The following is a 17,170-nucleotide window of genomic DNA, read 5'->3' as shown; positions in this document are numbered from 1 at the left end:
AACTCAGATCAGAATATTTAAAACCTTTTGATATTTTTTTCCATGCATCTTAACAGAAAATTGTTAGATATAATGTCACTATGGTATCCCAATGGCAGTATTGGGACTAAACCCAGGAATACCATTGGAATTTTGTTTTAATTGTTCTACTGTTCTAATCTTTGTAAGCTATTAAGCATCATATTTAACTCCATTATGCATCCAAGATTCAGATTATGTAGAAGAAAATAAAATGTACAATACAAAATACAATATAGCATACATAATAAAAATGCATCCGGGTTAGTATGCTTTGCTGTCAACAGCACACAAAGTCTACAGACTATAAATATAACTTTGCTTCAGCAAGAATTATCTTGGGATCTTTATCTGAAAAAAAAAACCTGCATAGAATTCTTTCTGTCTGATAATGTTTTAAGAAGTGATGTCAGCAGCTCATTACAAATATCTCAATAAAAATTACAATAAAGCAGAATCCGATCCTGTGATTAAAAAATATTCCATATGTACAAGTGGGCAGTTCAAAGATGTATCTGTGTGTAGATATAACCTGCTTGTCTGTAGTTGCTTGTGACTTTTCTCTCCTCTTTAAAGAATTCTATTCTATTCTATTCTCTTTAAACATTTATTGGAGTTCTGTATTCTTTCTGTTAATCTGTCTTTTCATCCACAAAGTCAAAATTTTCAAATAAGAATTTAGGTGGGGGGATATTAAAAGACAAGATTGAAATATGAACTTTTACAAGAGAGGCTTACAACATTTACACATGGTGATGAATTACTTATTATAAGTAAATTATTTGATAAATCACCTATTTCATTTATGTTTTCATATCATTTTAATGAAAATATATTAATCTTATTTTTTAAACACCCTGTTTACTTTTTCTTCTTACAAGAATTTAAAACAAAACAATACAATAAAAAACTTAAAATATGCATGTGCCATTCTGCAATAGGATGGAGTTGTCTGCTCCCCTGTGATAGTTTGGTGGGGAAGGTATGCTTGGGTTTTCATCCTTCTTCATGATTGATTGATTGATTGATTTTATATGCACCCACATTCTCTTAGTGATTCTTTTTAATTTATTTTTAATTGTTACTTTAATCCTACTAAGTCCTTTTGTGCCTGAGATGGCCAATTAATAAATTAAAAATATATAATATCAAGGAAAAATGTATGGAGAAAAAACTTTGGCCACAAATATGTGACAACTTAGCGGGTTTCCATTCTTAGCAATCTTTCCTGATGTGTTGCATCTGAACTGCCTTTGGCTCGTTCAAGTTTAAGATCTACGTTCCAAAAAGTCACAAATTAAAATGTCACCTCAAGATATGAATTACCCCCAATGGCCTTTGGCTAACTAGCATGTCTCATTATCCCTACAGCAATATAGGGATAATATTAATAAGAGATAAATAAAAAACAATATACTTCAGCAGCATAGCCTTCATAAAGTTTTTGAATCATTTGCGCTAGAAAAAAGTGTACCTTAAGTCTATTTCTTTGTTTATTTTATAGTATTAATAATCCATCTCAAAGAGTTCTGACAGCATGCATCATCAAGTCAAAGGCAGAAAAGCATAATAATAAATGGTTAGATTCAGAATTAGTATTAAATCAAAATCAGTTATTTAAAGGCTTATTTGAAATAGGATATATTCAGAATTACAGCAAAGTGGTAGAACATATGTACTTTGGGGAGGAGGGCATTCCATAAGACGGGGACTCTTACAGAGAAACCCTGGTATCTCATCCATTGATGAGACCCACTTTGGGACCCTCACACATGGGATGAGCTATAAGGAGCCCTCTGGGTGACCAGTCCAGAGAGCAAATTCATTTCTGAATAAGACAGTTTCCTGGAATCTATGCAGTAAATTTAATATAGGTGTAATTCTACATGTATGGACTTGTGACTGCTCTCTTGGATAACACCTGCAGCTTCCAACCTGTCTCCAAAAGCAGTCCCACGAACAGCACTTTGCTGTAGTCCAGCCGAGTAGCAATCAGGGTATAAGTTATTGAAGCCAGTTGCAGTTGATGTATTTAAAGAAGAGATGTGTTTACACCAGTGGTGGGTTTCAAAAATTTTTACTACCGGTTCTGTGGGTGTGGCTTGGTGGGCATGGCATTGCTTGGTGGGCATGGCTTGGTGGGCGTAGCAGGGGAAGGATATCGTAAAATCTCCACTCCCACCCCACTCCATGCAAAATCATTTATTTTTCAATCTAATCTGCTTTTCAGCATGATTTGATGGACTAAAATATGGGAAAGGATGAAAAACCCAGTACACCATTAAGATATTTTGAAGAGAGAATGCAATATAAATATAATAAACTGTAGAGGTCTCTTTATACTTATTTAAAAAAAAAATCCATGTATTAATATTCTTAAATAACACATTTTGCTTTGAGAAGGAAGTCAACTTGTCACACCCAGTTCTGGATTTCATATTAACTTCCAGAATATTTATTTTTGCTCTTAAACATTTTACATGATTGTGTTTGGAAAAATAACCAAAAAAATTTCCTCTTTCCCCACGGTTTTTTTTTTCCTAACAGCACCTTTTTAAAATGTAATGATAAAAATAAAATTGACAGAATTTGGTTAGATTTTTAGCCAAATAGCAAAAGGTGGTGATATTAAATATGATTTTAATTATCTTTTGAAGTATTTTCTATACTGATAGCACAGCCAAAACTACAAGAAAAATAGGTATTTTCTTAATACCTATTATTAGGTGATTCTTAAACTTTATTTGAATTTCTTTTCTTTATCAAAGTTTCCTTTCCCATCAGCATTAGAAATGCTGACATTCTCCAACTAATGGCACTGCCATTTCAGGCTTTCTGCTTAGGATTCAGTCCAAAAGATATTGTTTATGGTTCATAAAATCTTACAACTGTGACGATTTTAGGATACTGGCAGTACTGTATAGGGTCTCAACTTTCATTGTGCTGTAAATTAAGGAGGGGGGAGTATGCTAATACTCCTTAGAGGACATTAAAACAGAGCTCAGCAATGGTTAAATGGAATTTTATAAGTGCATTCAGTGAAGAACTGTTTTGCATTACATGAGTTGAATACCTTAGAGATGACACACATCTGCAGGCACTTTATTAAATCCTTAGTCAGCACTTTTGAACATGATGAGATTACTTCTTCATTTGACTGGAGAAAGGAAAGCTAAGATCTTGTACTGGGCTGCAGAATTCTTTTTGATGTTTCACCTTGAACATTTGGGAAAGGGCAGTGAAATCCATTTTATGGACTGCACAGAATTGCAAGAACTCCGGGTGCAGGCAGACAAAATGTCTGCATGCCAGCTCAGACAGCATCCTGGGAGTATCCGATACAAAAGGGTTTCTAAGAGCAGGTATAGATCTGGGCAATTCCTGAGGTAGCTTATAAAAACAGATTAAAAGTAATATAGTGACATTTTTTAAAAAAAAAGAACTTTGACTGCAGCTGTATAGTACACCCAAAATTGGAAATTTCATGGAGTATAAATGTAGAACTCTTGGCACACCACAAGCACCCACCGTTAACTTTGTTTCTCTAACAATGAAAGTTCATCAAAAGGATCGTTCGCCTTTGAAACGCTCATGTAAACTTTTGGTCCAAAAGGAAAGTGAGGGGGGAAAAACAACCCCAAAAGAATAAGAGAACACTGCAGAAATGCTACTTTGATTAATTATTAATTAATATGTTGCTATTAGCTTGGGAGAGGTTGTTAAAGATACATAGGTTGAATCTAATAAAAGCACGTGAGCATGTATGACACTGTGACATTTCCAGAAGCCTGTGTGTAATTGGGTTGTCATAATTGGGTTGTGACCAAGCAGTCCTGCCATCTGGTTTGATCCACAAAGAGTTAACGTTGTTCCCCTGTTGTCTCAGGTGTGATTGGTGCCTGCGAGGTGTCATGTTGAAACCTCCAGTGCAGGGCGACTCTGTGCCTTTATTGACATGTTGCTTGCCAAGAACACAATAGCACTCTGTCTGCAAATTTCCGCTAAAAATCATCTTTAAAAAAAAGAAAGAAAGAAAGAAAGAAAAAGTTTGAAAGCCTTAAGGCTTCAACAAAGACACAAAGAGCTGCAGTGCGCCGCTCAAAACTCCCGAGTCAGCAACTTCTATTGATTAAAAACTAACCTTTAAAGTAACTCTCGGAGTGTGTGGTTAGCATTTAAATTTAAACATGTCATGAGTTGATTTGTGTTACTGAATACCAACTCTGAAGGAGTTACATTCACATCAGGGCTTTCTCCTCCTCCTCCTCCTCCTCCTCCTCCTCCTCCTCCTCCTCCTCCTCCTCCTCCTCCTCCTCTTCCTCCTCCTCCTCCTCCTCCTCCTCCCCCCAATTCCCTGAAGCAGCTAAGTATTTCATGAAGTGTCAGTGGGGCAAAAGAGAGGGAGAAAGGTGTTTATGGGGAGACGGTTCGATTGGCATGAGCCTTCTAAGTTTTCTTTCCCATGCAAATAGTCAACTCCTCCCCCCAAACCCTCTCCCCCCCCCCAGCCAAAGAAAAGTATGGGGAGTGCAACACAATAATTAGCCCTTTGTCTAACTTTCCCAAGTGCCAGAGAGAGGCCGATTAATTAAAAAAACAACAGCATTGGGTTTTGGAGTGGGGGTCTTGCTTTCTGGGTAGGTCATAAATTAGGCTGAATAAATACTTCAATGTGTTTGCAGTGGGCCTGCTACGTCAGAGCCCCTGGAAGGTTGGTGGGAGGAGAGCCGTGTGTTTCTTGCTAATGATAGTCACGTCTGGGTCTGTCTGGTTGCTCCTAGCAACCAGACATGATGTAACACCAGGATGAACTTGAACTTGGGGACTTGAAAAGGGAACAATAGACCAGAGCAATCAATAAAGCCTATTTCAGTGAAGGATTACAGAGCTGCTCTGGGGTAACCTTGTCTGCAAGGCACACACTGAATAGTAAGATGGGCAAAGAAAGTTTTACCCTCTTTTTTTTTTTAAGGAGGGCAGAAGCACTGCAGAACTCTTGAAAAAAAAAGTTATGCAGTGAGTAGCAGAGGAGGAAAAATGTGGCATGGAAAAGGGCACCTCCTGCTGTCCAAAATGTGGATTGTGTATCACTAAAAAAGGGGCTGTGTATACAGGCTGCCTTCGGCAATAGTGTAAATTAAGTTTAAGTCTTTTACCGCATGTACCTAAGTGATCCCAGGCATATTGATGTCCAGATTCAGAATCAAATCACTATACTACTTTTCAGCAACTAAGTACTCAGACCAAATTTAAGTAGCCCTATCAATTATTTAAAGCTTCTAAAGTAAACATTATATTAGATCCATAATCAAGCCGGATGGCAGGGTTTAGCCTCTTGATAGGAAAGTTTGGACTGTAGTTTGCCTAACAATTAGAAAGTTGTCAGACTTTTTGCATCTTGATTCTAAAATGGGGCATTGATAAAAATGCCTGTTCTGCTGCATAAGGAAGTTCTTGCAGGTGGCACAGATACATACCATGGAAACATTTAAGTATTGAAACAAACCTTGGGTTCGTTTAGGAAGGGCCCTTATTTGAATATGAAGGTAATTTAAATTAAAATATATTTAGTGCCAAAGTATTTAAGTGTAATACTTTCCTGATGGCAACAGCATAAACCATAATTCACAGAGTATATTTATGAAACTAGACATTTATTTACTCCCCTTTGCTGAGTGAATTAATTTTCTCAAAATATGTTCACACTAATCTGGCAGGTAACATCTGCGTCAAAATAATGAATACAGATTCCTTAATCACCCAAGGAAATTTTTGTGTAAAAAGTTCCAAAACAAATAGATTTCTATTCAATCTCAGCCAATTTCAGTCTGATTTATGAGAAATGCTGCAAAACAATAGCAGATGCAAACATATTAACTTTGTAAATGTCCAGAGAACTAGGTAGTAAGGTAAAAAAAGAACACTAAAGTATATATATTGACAAAAGTTTCTCTTTTACAGTTAAATATTTTAAATAAAACAATACTTGTTTAACATGTCTTCGTGACTTTCTGCCAAAGCTTAAACCATGTAATCTTTAAGCCAGCCATCTTTCCCCATTTTTTGTCATGTACAATTTAAATATAAATACTCGGTTACAATTGAAAATCACTTTTCATCTCTAGAAAGTATTGTCTCCCTCATAGGAAGCATTATTAACAATACATCTGTATAAGTTATTGTTGTTCTTAAAATGAAGTTGTACAAGTACAGTGTGTTTTGTGTTTGCAATGCATCATTGTTCAGAAATTCAAGAAATGTAAAATGAGCATTAGGTGAAAAAGAGCCGTGTTAAAGAACAGGGAGGTCTATGTACAGTTGATGATCTTAGACTATAATTCCGTTCAGTCTTACCCACTGGAGTAGAATCTTATAAAATCCTATGTCAGCTATTTGGGACTTAATGTGATGAAAAAGACAATTGAAAACTGTAATCATCCAGACCTCTGTTCCAGCAATAAGACTTCCCCTTTTTCTCCTCCATTTACAACTCCAAACCTGCTTTAAAGAAAAAAGGAATCTGTTCCAGTGTTGGATGCCAGTCTAGTACCATAGACCCAGTTGGATGCCATCAGTTACAAATGTTTTCAATGAAATGTATGGAAAATGGTTTTTCAGAAAGCCATTTCCATATAGAGATGCTATCATTGTGTAGACTTGCAACATTAAACTGGCTAACGACACCCGTTCCAACTTTTAAATGTGCATGTTATTTAACAGTTTACATGTTACATCACTATTCTCCACAAGTGAGCTGTTTTCTCAATTTGGTCAGAAAGAAAAGAATATTTCTAGGAATGTCCCACTTCTAGAATGCTCTCTGAAGAAAATGTCCTTTGCTTTTTCCTCATTTTTCCCGTCAGTCAATGCCGTTCTAAAGGACATATCTTCACCAAGACTTCGAAGAAGTTCGTTATCAGCTCCTGGATTTGTCTGATGTCAGATGATGTTTGAAGCTGATTCAATTTATTTCTGATTATATGCCAATTTATTTGAAACCAGAGTTCCTTCCTCCCCCTCTTTGAATCCATGAAGTTCTACAGAAGTTAAAAGAGGTTTATTTTCCCAGCAGTAAAAATTCATTTTTTTCATCATGCCTTTTAGCTCCTGGATTCAAGACAAAATCACATCCTGTTCCTATTTGGAACCATATTTACACTGTTTACAAATTTTATGGTGCCCTTCTTCAATTTGTTTACTGCAACAGCAGGCAGTTATGATTATTGCTATTGGGAAAAGCATTTATTTGCACATTTGCTGGCATGTTACCCTTGTCACTATTGTAGCCAACAAGAGACTTTTAAATGCAACAGAGTTCTAGCTATTGGTAAGCCACCATTCATCACCTGTTTTTTTCCCTATTCTGAAAGATATACTTCAATGAATGTGAAACTATCCCAGATCAGCTGGCTCCAAAGTGATGGAAGTCTCAAAATCTCTCTCAAAACTTTCCATGGCCTTGTCATTTCGAAATTTTATAATCTCATAATTCATGATGAGATCATTAGATTCTCCTTCATGAATTAACATTATCAGCATCAGTACATATTTGAAATAAACCTGTATGTCTTATAATGAAGCTATTGAGACTAAAGCCTATTCTGAATTTGTTAAGAATTGTATTTGATATTATGGCATAATTCTTTTTCGTTTACTGTAATAGAACAATTGATTTTATCTGACCTTCTTTATTTTTTAATCATAGATTTAGAATAGATCAACAACTATTGTTTCTTAATTTAGGACTTGTCTTCCATGTTTTAATTTGGAGCTGAGTTTAAGATTCTTTACACAATTCTGTACCTTTTGTTTCATAGACTTTCAGTGCAAAAGATATATGTGTAAACCAGACCATTAAAATAGAAACCTTTATTGCAAAAAAAGTTTCTTTTTTCTACATTTCATTTATTTATTTTATATTCATTTATTAAATTTCTATGCTGCCATCTCCCTACAAGGTGACTCTGGATGGCTATATATTAGAATAGCCATTACCCAAGGCAGAGTGGCTGTGCCTTAACGTGCTTATAACTGGATATTAGTCTTGAACTGTTTTAGCAATCAATTTTTATTATAATTATAGGAAAATAAATGTAATGCCATACTTAAATAATATTTTTGGTCAAAATGTATTCTAAATGTGAACTTTGATAACACTTGCAAAAGCATATAGCTGTGTTTAGACTCTGATGAAAAATGCCAAGAAAGTATATTTAGGAAGAATTATTTGTCAATTATGTCAAGCTACAATTACCAAATTTGTGATGATATTAACAATTTGACAAACTTCTAACCATGGGAAACCACTGCAAAAACTAGGTGTTCTTGTGCTACTCCTTTATTTTCTCCCCTTAAGACCCTTTATCTCTACTTTTAGCCTTTTTTATTGAGTTGTGGGTATGGAGTTATTTAGTACCCCCTGTGCTGTCATATTACATAAATTCATATTCGTATGTCCATTCAATATTTTCATTTCCCAATTTTCAGTGAATTACACTGATAAATAAGAGACCAAGGGTGCACGGTTTTAATCTGACTTGATCTGTCTCACATTCTAGTACCGAAACAATGAAATTAATGATTCCTGGTTTTCTTTTTGTAGCATTTCCATCCATCCAAGTTCCAAAGAAAAGATGGCTTCCAGGGCTGACAGCATATCAATGAAATTATGTTAGAATTCTCTCACAGACCAATAATTCTGCTTCCCTTTGTCTTCTTTGCAGTCCTGGTACCTGGGATAAAACTCACAGCTTCCCATCATCCAGCAGACAGACCACCTGACCCCCGTCCCAACTCTGTAACTTGGAAGCAGCCACAAAACAGTGTTGTTACTTCACGTCCGTGGAAGGGGAGCAGACAGAGATTGACAACAAACAACTGCTCTTACTCAGAGACGGCAAACATTATGATTGAGCATCAAAGGCCGTAATATTGTGGGGGAGGAGGGAGTTTGAGGATTGGGGTTTTGGTTTGGTTTGAGGTTTTTTTTAAAAAAAGAACACCTTAGTGACCGACGTAATTTCTCATATGGTGCTGGAAATGTTTGAGCTTCATATTTTTGAAGTGTTTCAAGTGGTAGTATAAGAATTAGGGACATTGGGTAGCAGAGCGAACCTGCTAGCTACTATCCTGACTTGCTGTTGTAACCCTTTCCATACAGCACCTAACTGTTTTACAGTATTTTTTACTGATTAATTTCCCATATGAGTGTGAGACTTACTGAGAGATCTGAAGAGCTACACATAAATAACTTTATAGTAGCTGAGTTCTTCAGTATGGAGCTTACAAGACAGTCGTGGGGCATGTTTTTTTCTGTAACATATCAGATTTTTTTTTTTTAATTTGCAATCAGCAATTCAATATATGACATGAATCATAAGATGGTTATTGAAAGGTTGGTTTTCCATACAAGTGGCAAAGAAATATAAACCATCAACCTACTACAGGTCAAACAAAAAAGATAAAAAAATTAAATGCTGCACTTAACATGAAACATTTTTGACAATTTTCAACAATGACATGAAATTCATATGGAAATGGGGAAGTTGGTCTGTTTTGATAGAAACTGACAGAAATCAATCAAAAAAATCGAATTTTGAATTGAGAAAAGTGCAATTTCATTCGATAGCTAAATATCTTTGTAAGATAGAGATTGTTGAAAATTCTATTTTTGTTTTCCAAGTCCTTCCACCCCAGGACTCTAAATTATTGGGGTAAAAAAACAGCCTTGCAAGAAAAGAAAAAAACGGGGGGAGCTATTTTTGCTTTTTATGTTTTTTATTGTTAAACTTGTATCCCTTTAAAACTGAAGGAAATTTAAAACGTTCACATACAAAATTTAATGGTGCTTTTACCACAATATGTTATCTTCATTAAATGCTAATTATTTTCTGTTATCAAAGCACATAATTAAAATGAAATCATAATATCTGTTCATTATATAAGCTAAAAGTCAATTATAATAGAGTATGACAATTCTGACAAATCATACATGTTTCCGGCAATATAGGGTATATCACTTCTTAAAATATCTCGACCACAATTTAATGGAGAGGAAGGCATGCTTAAAAAGTAGCTTTAAGCATTTTTGTAGCCTGCATTGGATTGCGATCATTAATATAATAAGAGAGATAGCTGTCCAGAAAGTAAAATGCCTCTTGTGTCCCTGAACTGGCTGGGGGTTTTTTTTTCTTTTCTTTTCTTTCTGGACTGCAAAGGTATCAGTAGAGAAGCAAAATGTGGATTTATATTTTATGCCAGTTCAAAGTGAGGGCACTTTGCTTAAAAAAAAAAAAGTTTGGACCCCAAATGTCCTGTATCTTATGTAAAAAAAAAACGGCAAAAAAAAAAAGCAAAAAACAGCAAAAAGAATGCAAGTGGTTTTTTTTTTTCTATCAGACAGCGGAGCACCCCTTTGCTTTCCATGCAACTTTAAGAAGGTTTCCTATATTATACATATATATACGTTCTGGTTGGCAAATCTAGCTAATCAGAGAAAGTCTCTGCATGTTCTAGTGTTAGTAACTAATTTTTATATAGTTAATGTAGGGTAAAGTAGAGTGCATTAAGACACAATATTGTAATCCCTAATCCAGGCACTTGCCTTTAAACTATGTTTGTTCGGCCCTTCAGAAGGGTTTCTACTACTGTCCTATACAATCAAGTAAACTGAATTTCTTGGGAAGACACTTTGCTCCTCATCTTTTCCCTAAAACTATTTTTTGTTTTGTTTTGTTTTCTTGATTTGCACGAAACAAAATAATAATAATAATAATAATTCCATATCAATGTGCCTTGCCCTGGATAGCGATTATTTGTGGAATTGTTGCACATGTTCCTCTATTGAAAGGATTATTATTTTTTTCCCTAGTCAAGCATTTGGAGACACTTTTTTGTAAATGTGACTTTTATGTCCGCCATTGTCAGTTTCAGCATCTTAGAATACAGTAGAATGTTAGTTGTTTCACAGATAGGGGTAGTGTTTTCTTGTCCTGTACGGTCAGTGGCAGTGCTATTCTGATATCTGTAGATGCTAGAGTATATCAGTATTTTTGATGTGGCTGCATTTTACATTTTCTTTGGAGTCTTCCTTTTGTTCGTTTTTATTTTTATTATTTTTTCCCCCAGATATATGAAAATATGCAATATCTGCTTATATCATGTAGAAGAAAAGCTTAGCAATTCTTAATTTTTCTTTTAAGTCTTTTTTTTTTTTAATTTGACCAAAGTCGGTGCTGCACTTGAAGCAGCGTGTTTTAGGTGTTTGTCTTTGTACTTTTTTTGTGTGTGATTTTTGAATGCACACGCAGGAAGGGCTCTTCTTAGAGAAGCAGTCAAACTGTGAAGCACTAAGCTGGACCCTGCTTCAAGCAGTTTTCGTTTTTCAATTCTTCCTTTCACAAGCAAGCCTTAAAAAAAAACAAAAAACACCTCCCGTTTTCTTCAAATCCCACACCCATTTTTATTAGCAGATTGCAATCAAACCACATTCAATAAAAATTATGAAATGCCCATTTTTATATGCACGTTTTTAAACTTCCAAGTTCTGAAAATTGTTTACTGGTTATTCTCTATTTAAGGAAAAAAAATGTTTTGGATTTTCATATATGTCAAATAAGTGGTTGAGTAGTCATTTGCTCTGTTGTATTGTGTGATTGTTAGTATTATGGTATCACATCCACTAGCCAGCATCCTTTGCCTTCCCTATAGCACTTAGCAGGGCATTACCTTATTAAGACATATGTGCACTAAAAATAAAAAAATTAGCAGCTTTCAGTGCTTCACAGTGAAGGGGAAAAAAAGCCTAGACAAACATTTTGTCAGAACCTTGCTCTAAGCCAAGGTATTACCAGTAAATTGGTTGTATATACAACAAAATTGCACCCTTTTTTTAAAAAAAGAAACAAAGCAAACTAAGCAATAGTTTGGGCAGTTAGTTGTTTTTAGTAAGCATGTGATAGTCATGGCCAGAAAGAGAGAGAATCAAAGCTGCCCACTCAGAAGCTATGTAATGTGTATGTTGTATAGTTTTATTGATTACACTGATTTATTCTACCCTATTTTATAATGCAGGACTTTTGTAATGTTGTTTAAATAAGGAAAATTTCTGTCAAATTAGCTTAGTGAAATTCTGATTGTTCGTTATAAAGGCAGCATTCATAGAATTGCTTTTTTTTCCTTTGGGAACTGGATTTAAGTTAAAAACTTTCCTGTTTCCTTTTTTGTATGTATTTAAATACAGGTTTTTTTTCCTTCTCTCAATAGTATAGCATATTCCTATGCTTGAGAAGTATAGGCTACTGAAAAACCATTGTAAATGGACATTACAGATATGCTGTATTTTTGAAGGTGTTTTATCATATTAAGTTTGAAGGTGGTAAAGTTAGGGAATTCTGATTGGAATCACACAAAACAAATTGTTTTTAAAAGGCTTTAAACATTAGGTATGTGATCAAGGGTGTTTACCAACAGAAGCTGTAAAGTATTAAAGACACTAAATTAACATTTGTTTCATCTTATTGTCATGCAATAACAGCTGTTTGAATCTGTTCAGGTGTGGAGAACAGAGTTTTATTCCTCAAAGCAGAGTGGAGAATGTAGATCTGAAGGGAGACAACTGCATGGGGTGTGCAGTCCTTAATAGAAAAATAATCCTGGATCACATGCTGCAGAATCAGATTAACATACCCATTGCCCAATTCAAAACTGCTTTTTATTCTTTGCACAAACAGCTTTTCTGCCCAATGTCATTCTTTCAAAATTACCAGATGCCCAATACCAACCCTTTTCCCTCCTTATCCCAAATAGAAACAGCAGTTCTTTCCTTGAATTGACTTGACTAACAGAAGTTTTATTCTCTTGATCCCTTTTCCAAAATAGGGCTTAGCTTATTGTCATCCTGTACACCCCCGAGATATTGCATTATTTATTCATTGTGTTTTATTTTTATTTTTTAAAAAACCCATTGCAATCTTTGCCAACCTGATGTTCTCCAAGGGTGTAGGACTATGGTTCCTGTTATCCCAGGATAACATAGTCAGTGACCATGTTTGCTCATGAAGATAAGATGTAGAGACAAATGTGGTTGGAAAATCTTGATTTGAGAAGGGCACCAGCCTTGGATGTACCTTTTCTGTAAGAGGGTTTCCAGCCTTCTCTTTCAGGTTGACAAGTAAAGGAATAGAACTGTTTTTTCATCTTCACAGAATTCAGTCATCCCAGAGGAATATGCAAAAATCCCTCTACCTACTTTTCTTTCAATGTCTTCTCTTTGTTCCATATAGTTTTCAGTTTTGTAGTAACAGTATTAAATTTACTGTGCGCGCACACACACACACCCCACCCCCACCCCCACACACATGAGAAAAAAGGCGGGGGTGGGGAACACCATCCACACACATGGCATAAAACTGATCTTTTTTTCCCCTTGTGATTTAAAAAAACAAATGTCAATATTATTCTTTGCATTGTGTCTCTGGAAATATCTTTTTATGGTTTTACTCTGGTAGAAGGCCTCCATAGAACAAACATTGCAAACCACAATGGGGATGAAAATGTAAGGAGAGCTTCAATGGCACCTAAAAGAAACTCATCTTTCATACAATCTATTGGGGGAGAATCTCATGAAATAAACTCTGCCTACCAGGCAAGGTTTCCATTAAATTCAAGCTTTCAAAGCCAATTTTGTCTTGAAGTCAATGCATGTATTACTGTTGGACAGTAAAACCCGGCTATGCCATCATCAAGTCCAAGGCTGTGCAATAGTCTAATTAGTATTGAGTACCATTTCCCTTTTATTTTTTCCAATAAAAAAAACAGTGGGATGAAAATTGCTTTGATATATAGCAGGTAACATTGAAGCTATTCCATAGCACTTAACTGTAGTGAATACTGTGTCACCAATTCTGAAATCAATTTAATGTTTAATGCAAATCCATTACATGGTGCTATTACAGGCTGGCAAAATGATTTACAAAAATGTGACAACTTGGGCTCAATTCACTCTGCTTTCCAACAATGTAACTGCATAGCAGTGTTTATCTGCATGAGAACTATGCACTAATATAAATCTGAAAAAAAAAAAAAGAAATATATCAACTTTGGTATCTACTTTCCGTTTACTTCAATCCTTGCCTTTTTGGTCATTATTATAAATGCCAGCTTTAGGACAGAAAGAAATATAAGAAAACCAGCATAATACCTGATATATTAAAAATGTAGTGCCTGTGAAAATCTGTATTATATTGCTCTTCTGAAGTAAGATTTTTCTACACCAGTAGCCTTCGCTGTCTGTCAGAACCTTCTGATATAGGTGATGTAAAATAACCAAACAATATTAATGCATGCTATTCCATAATGCTTAGTGAGCTGTATGAATATTACTCAAAGTTATGTTAGTCTTTTTTTCCCCCCTCTGATTTGGTTCTTGTCAGATAGGTTTAAAGATATTTCACTGAGAACACAACTCTGTTTTTCCTTGATTTTGGGTGTTTTCAGTATTTTGGAAATACACATTTAACTTAAAATTCAATTCAGTATTATTTGTGGGGGGCATTCTTCACTCTCAAGGGCAGGTACGGGGTTTGGAATCCATGCCTGGTGGTATCTTTTCTTTGCTTGAGCAGCCTAAGAACTCTAAACGCTTATCTCAGAAGAAAAAAAATCAGACATAAGACTTCAGTGGAAGCGACAATACTCAAACTTGGAACTGACATTGAAAATGTTTTCCTAATGGACAGTGTTTAAACCAGGTACCCATACTTGACCCTGTTTCACAGCAGACCTCCTCGTTTAACAGAAATATGTAAGAACTGTAAAACCAAACTTCATATGGCTATTTAGTTTCCGTGCACTGCTGTTGTTGTTTTTTTCCTTCTTTTTTCCCTTTTTCTTTTTGTCAAAATTCTGTATAAACTTTGGGCCCGATTCATGAGTGGTCACCAGGAATTAACATAGGATTTTGGTATTCAGGTTGGGGTTTTTTTTTCCTCCCGGTCCAAATGGTATAGCTTTCTTTTTCTTTCCAAGATGTTCATTCAGCATACTACTTTTATTTCAAGGCTGTCAGAGCATTGCAGAAAGGCAGAGCAAATCTTGGTCCCATTTGAAAATATTAAAGGTGTAGGCAAGGGAAAATGTGAGATTATAAGGATTTAAGGAGAGCATTTTTATGCACTCTAGACTGGATTGGAGAACTGTTCCACAGAGCGAAGTAACATTCCATTGGCTACAGAAAAATAGGCGAAATTTTGCAGTTTGTTCTTTTTTCCATAACGTTGCCTAATGCAATGTCAGAGGTGTTTCATTTGATCTATGCTAGGCAACATCCCTCTTTGCACCCATCCTAAATTTCCTGATTTTACTTATTTAAAAAAATAATAATCCTAAAGGGTGGGAAAGAATCAACATTAATGGGCAGCAGGCATGCTGCAAAGCCAAGCCCTTTGCCCCTGGCATGACATTAATTGACAAGAAAGCCTCTTTGGCCCAGACAGAACCCATAACATGTTGAGGAAACAAGGATCAGATCTACCCAGTTTTTCTAGGATTCAACAGTGTAGCTTTAAAAAGGATGATAGGTCCAATCTCAGTTGTTTGCCTTTTGTTGGTTCATGAGAGTTGCATATCTGGCTTTGCTAGTGTTGCAGCTCTTTTGTGAATGCACAAGACCATTTCATGGGGCATCCTGCCAGAGTGTTCAGGGTATATTTTCAAGACATCAGAAGTATCCTCTGACACCCACCCACACCCAAAGTTAGCTACCCCTGAACTAAATTGCTGGTGTCCTCAATCCTGATTCACTCATGTTTTGAATCAATCCTTTTTTTTTTTCTTTTCCAAAAGAAAGAAACCAGGAAGAGTCCAAATCTAAGGAATGGTAGTAGCATAGATAGGAGAGCTGGCAATAGGGTGGGAATGGCCATTCAAGTTGAGGAGAGATTCTATGTTCATGTGATCTTGGAGAGAACAAATATAGAATAAACTAATGAATCTAAGAAGGTAATCCTTCACATTCTGTTGGAAAAAGGCAGCCAAAAGGTTTATCAGGGTTTCCACACACACCCAGGCTTGCAAAATATGGTAGTGGGAATATTCTGCAAATAAGAATATCTATGATATAATACCTGCCCTTGGCTTCTTTGTACAGTTAGCCATTCACCAGTCCACTTACTCAGGTCTAACAATCAAACATTTGATTTTTCTGTTTTACGTAACAATGCATTCTCATGTGAAAATTTGCTGCAAATTCACTTAATCCTTGTTTTAATATCCCTGTGTTTCCACTGTTTATGAATCGGGTCCCTTGTGCCTCTAGTATCCTTGTATTGATCCTCATAGTTACCATTTTAGGTTTACTGTGTTCTGTGAAAATTTGAAATTGGTTGAGAATCACTGTGGGCATCCATTCTTTTCAACTAAATCTGCAGAATTTTTTTGAGCTGGTGTGGATTAGTTTAACTCTTGTATTCAACCATTAGTGCTACCACCCTCTCACATTACAATACAATTACTGGAAGCAAGTACTGCATTTCCTATGCAACAAAAAGGAAAATAAAAAATTGCTAATGCTAACAGGCTTTGTTGTTCTTTGGTTTATGACATGCATGCAAATAACTTTGTTATATGTGCAGAATTATGACCAGCTGAGATTTTAATACTCTAGCCAATAAAGTAGTTCAGGATATTATGAGACAAAAACAATTAGGGTATTGTTAGATCATTGTCACTTTACAGATATATCATAGTCTTTTTATCTAATTCTGATTGTAGCAAATGGTAGACTTTACCCTACAGCTAAAATATCAAGAATGTGATAGCACCTTTTGTGATACAGAGGGGTAGAGACTGATGGAAATTCTACATCTGTCTAACCATTCAGTATATCTAATGAAGTGAACTGCAGCTCTCAAAAGCATATGCCTTTTAATTAAATGTGTCAGTCACAAAAAGTGCAACCAGATTCCTGATTTTTACTCCCCTAGACTAACATGGCTCTTCTCCTACAACATCTGCCCTACAGTGTTAAGAACTCTTCACTACCTAAACAGAATACAACTAGGAATGTCTCAAATGCAAAAGCACACATTTATCTCCCAAATGTTGCTAGGTACTATTAATTCAAGTTCAGAGAATCGGATGCACTGTTATCTCA

The 17,170-nt window shown here is 35.5% G+C and overlaps 1 protein-coding gene across 7 annotated transcripts in view; it reads left to right on the top strand.

Annotated features, from left to right (window-relative positions):
- NFIA (nuclear factor I A) overlaps window positions 1-16,590 on the top strand; it is a 336,917-nt gene extending 320,327 nt beyond the window's left edge. For all 7 annotated transcript variants that reach the window (XM_058178422.1, XM_058178424.1, XM_058178427.1 and 4 more), the window contains one exon: window positions 8,742-16,590. In XM_058178422.1, coding sequence (XP_058034405.1) covers window positions 8,742-8,759 — 18 coding nt within the window. In that variant the 3' untranslated portion in view covers window positions 8,760-16,590. The remainder of the gene's footprint in view (window positions 1-8,741) is intronic.
- The last annotated feature ends 580 nt before the right edge of the window (window positions 16,591-17,170 follow it).

This window comes from Ahaetulla prasina, chromosome 3 (assembly GCF_028640845.1).
Source record: "Ahaetulla prasina isolate Xishuangbanna chromosome 3, ASM2864084v1, whole genome shotgun sequence".
Lineage (NCBI taxonomy): Eukaryota > Metazoa > Chordata > Lepidosauria > Squamata > Colubridae > Ahaetulla > Ahaetulla prasina.
The sequence above is the reverse complement of the archived record's forward strand: the minus strand, read 5'-3'. Positions and strand labels throughout refer to the sequence as shown.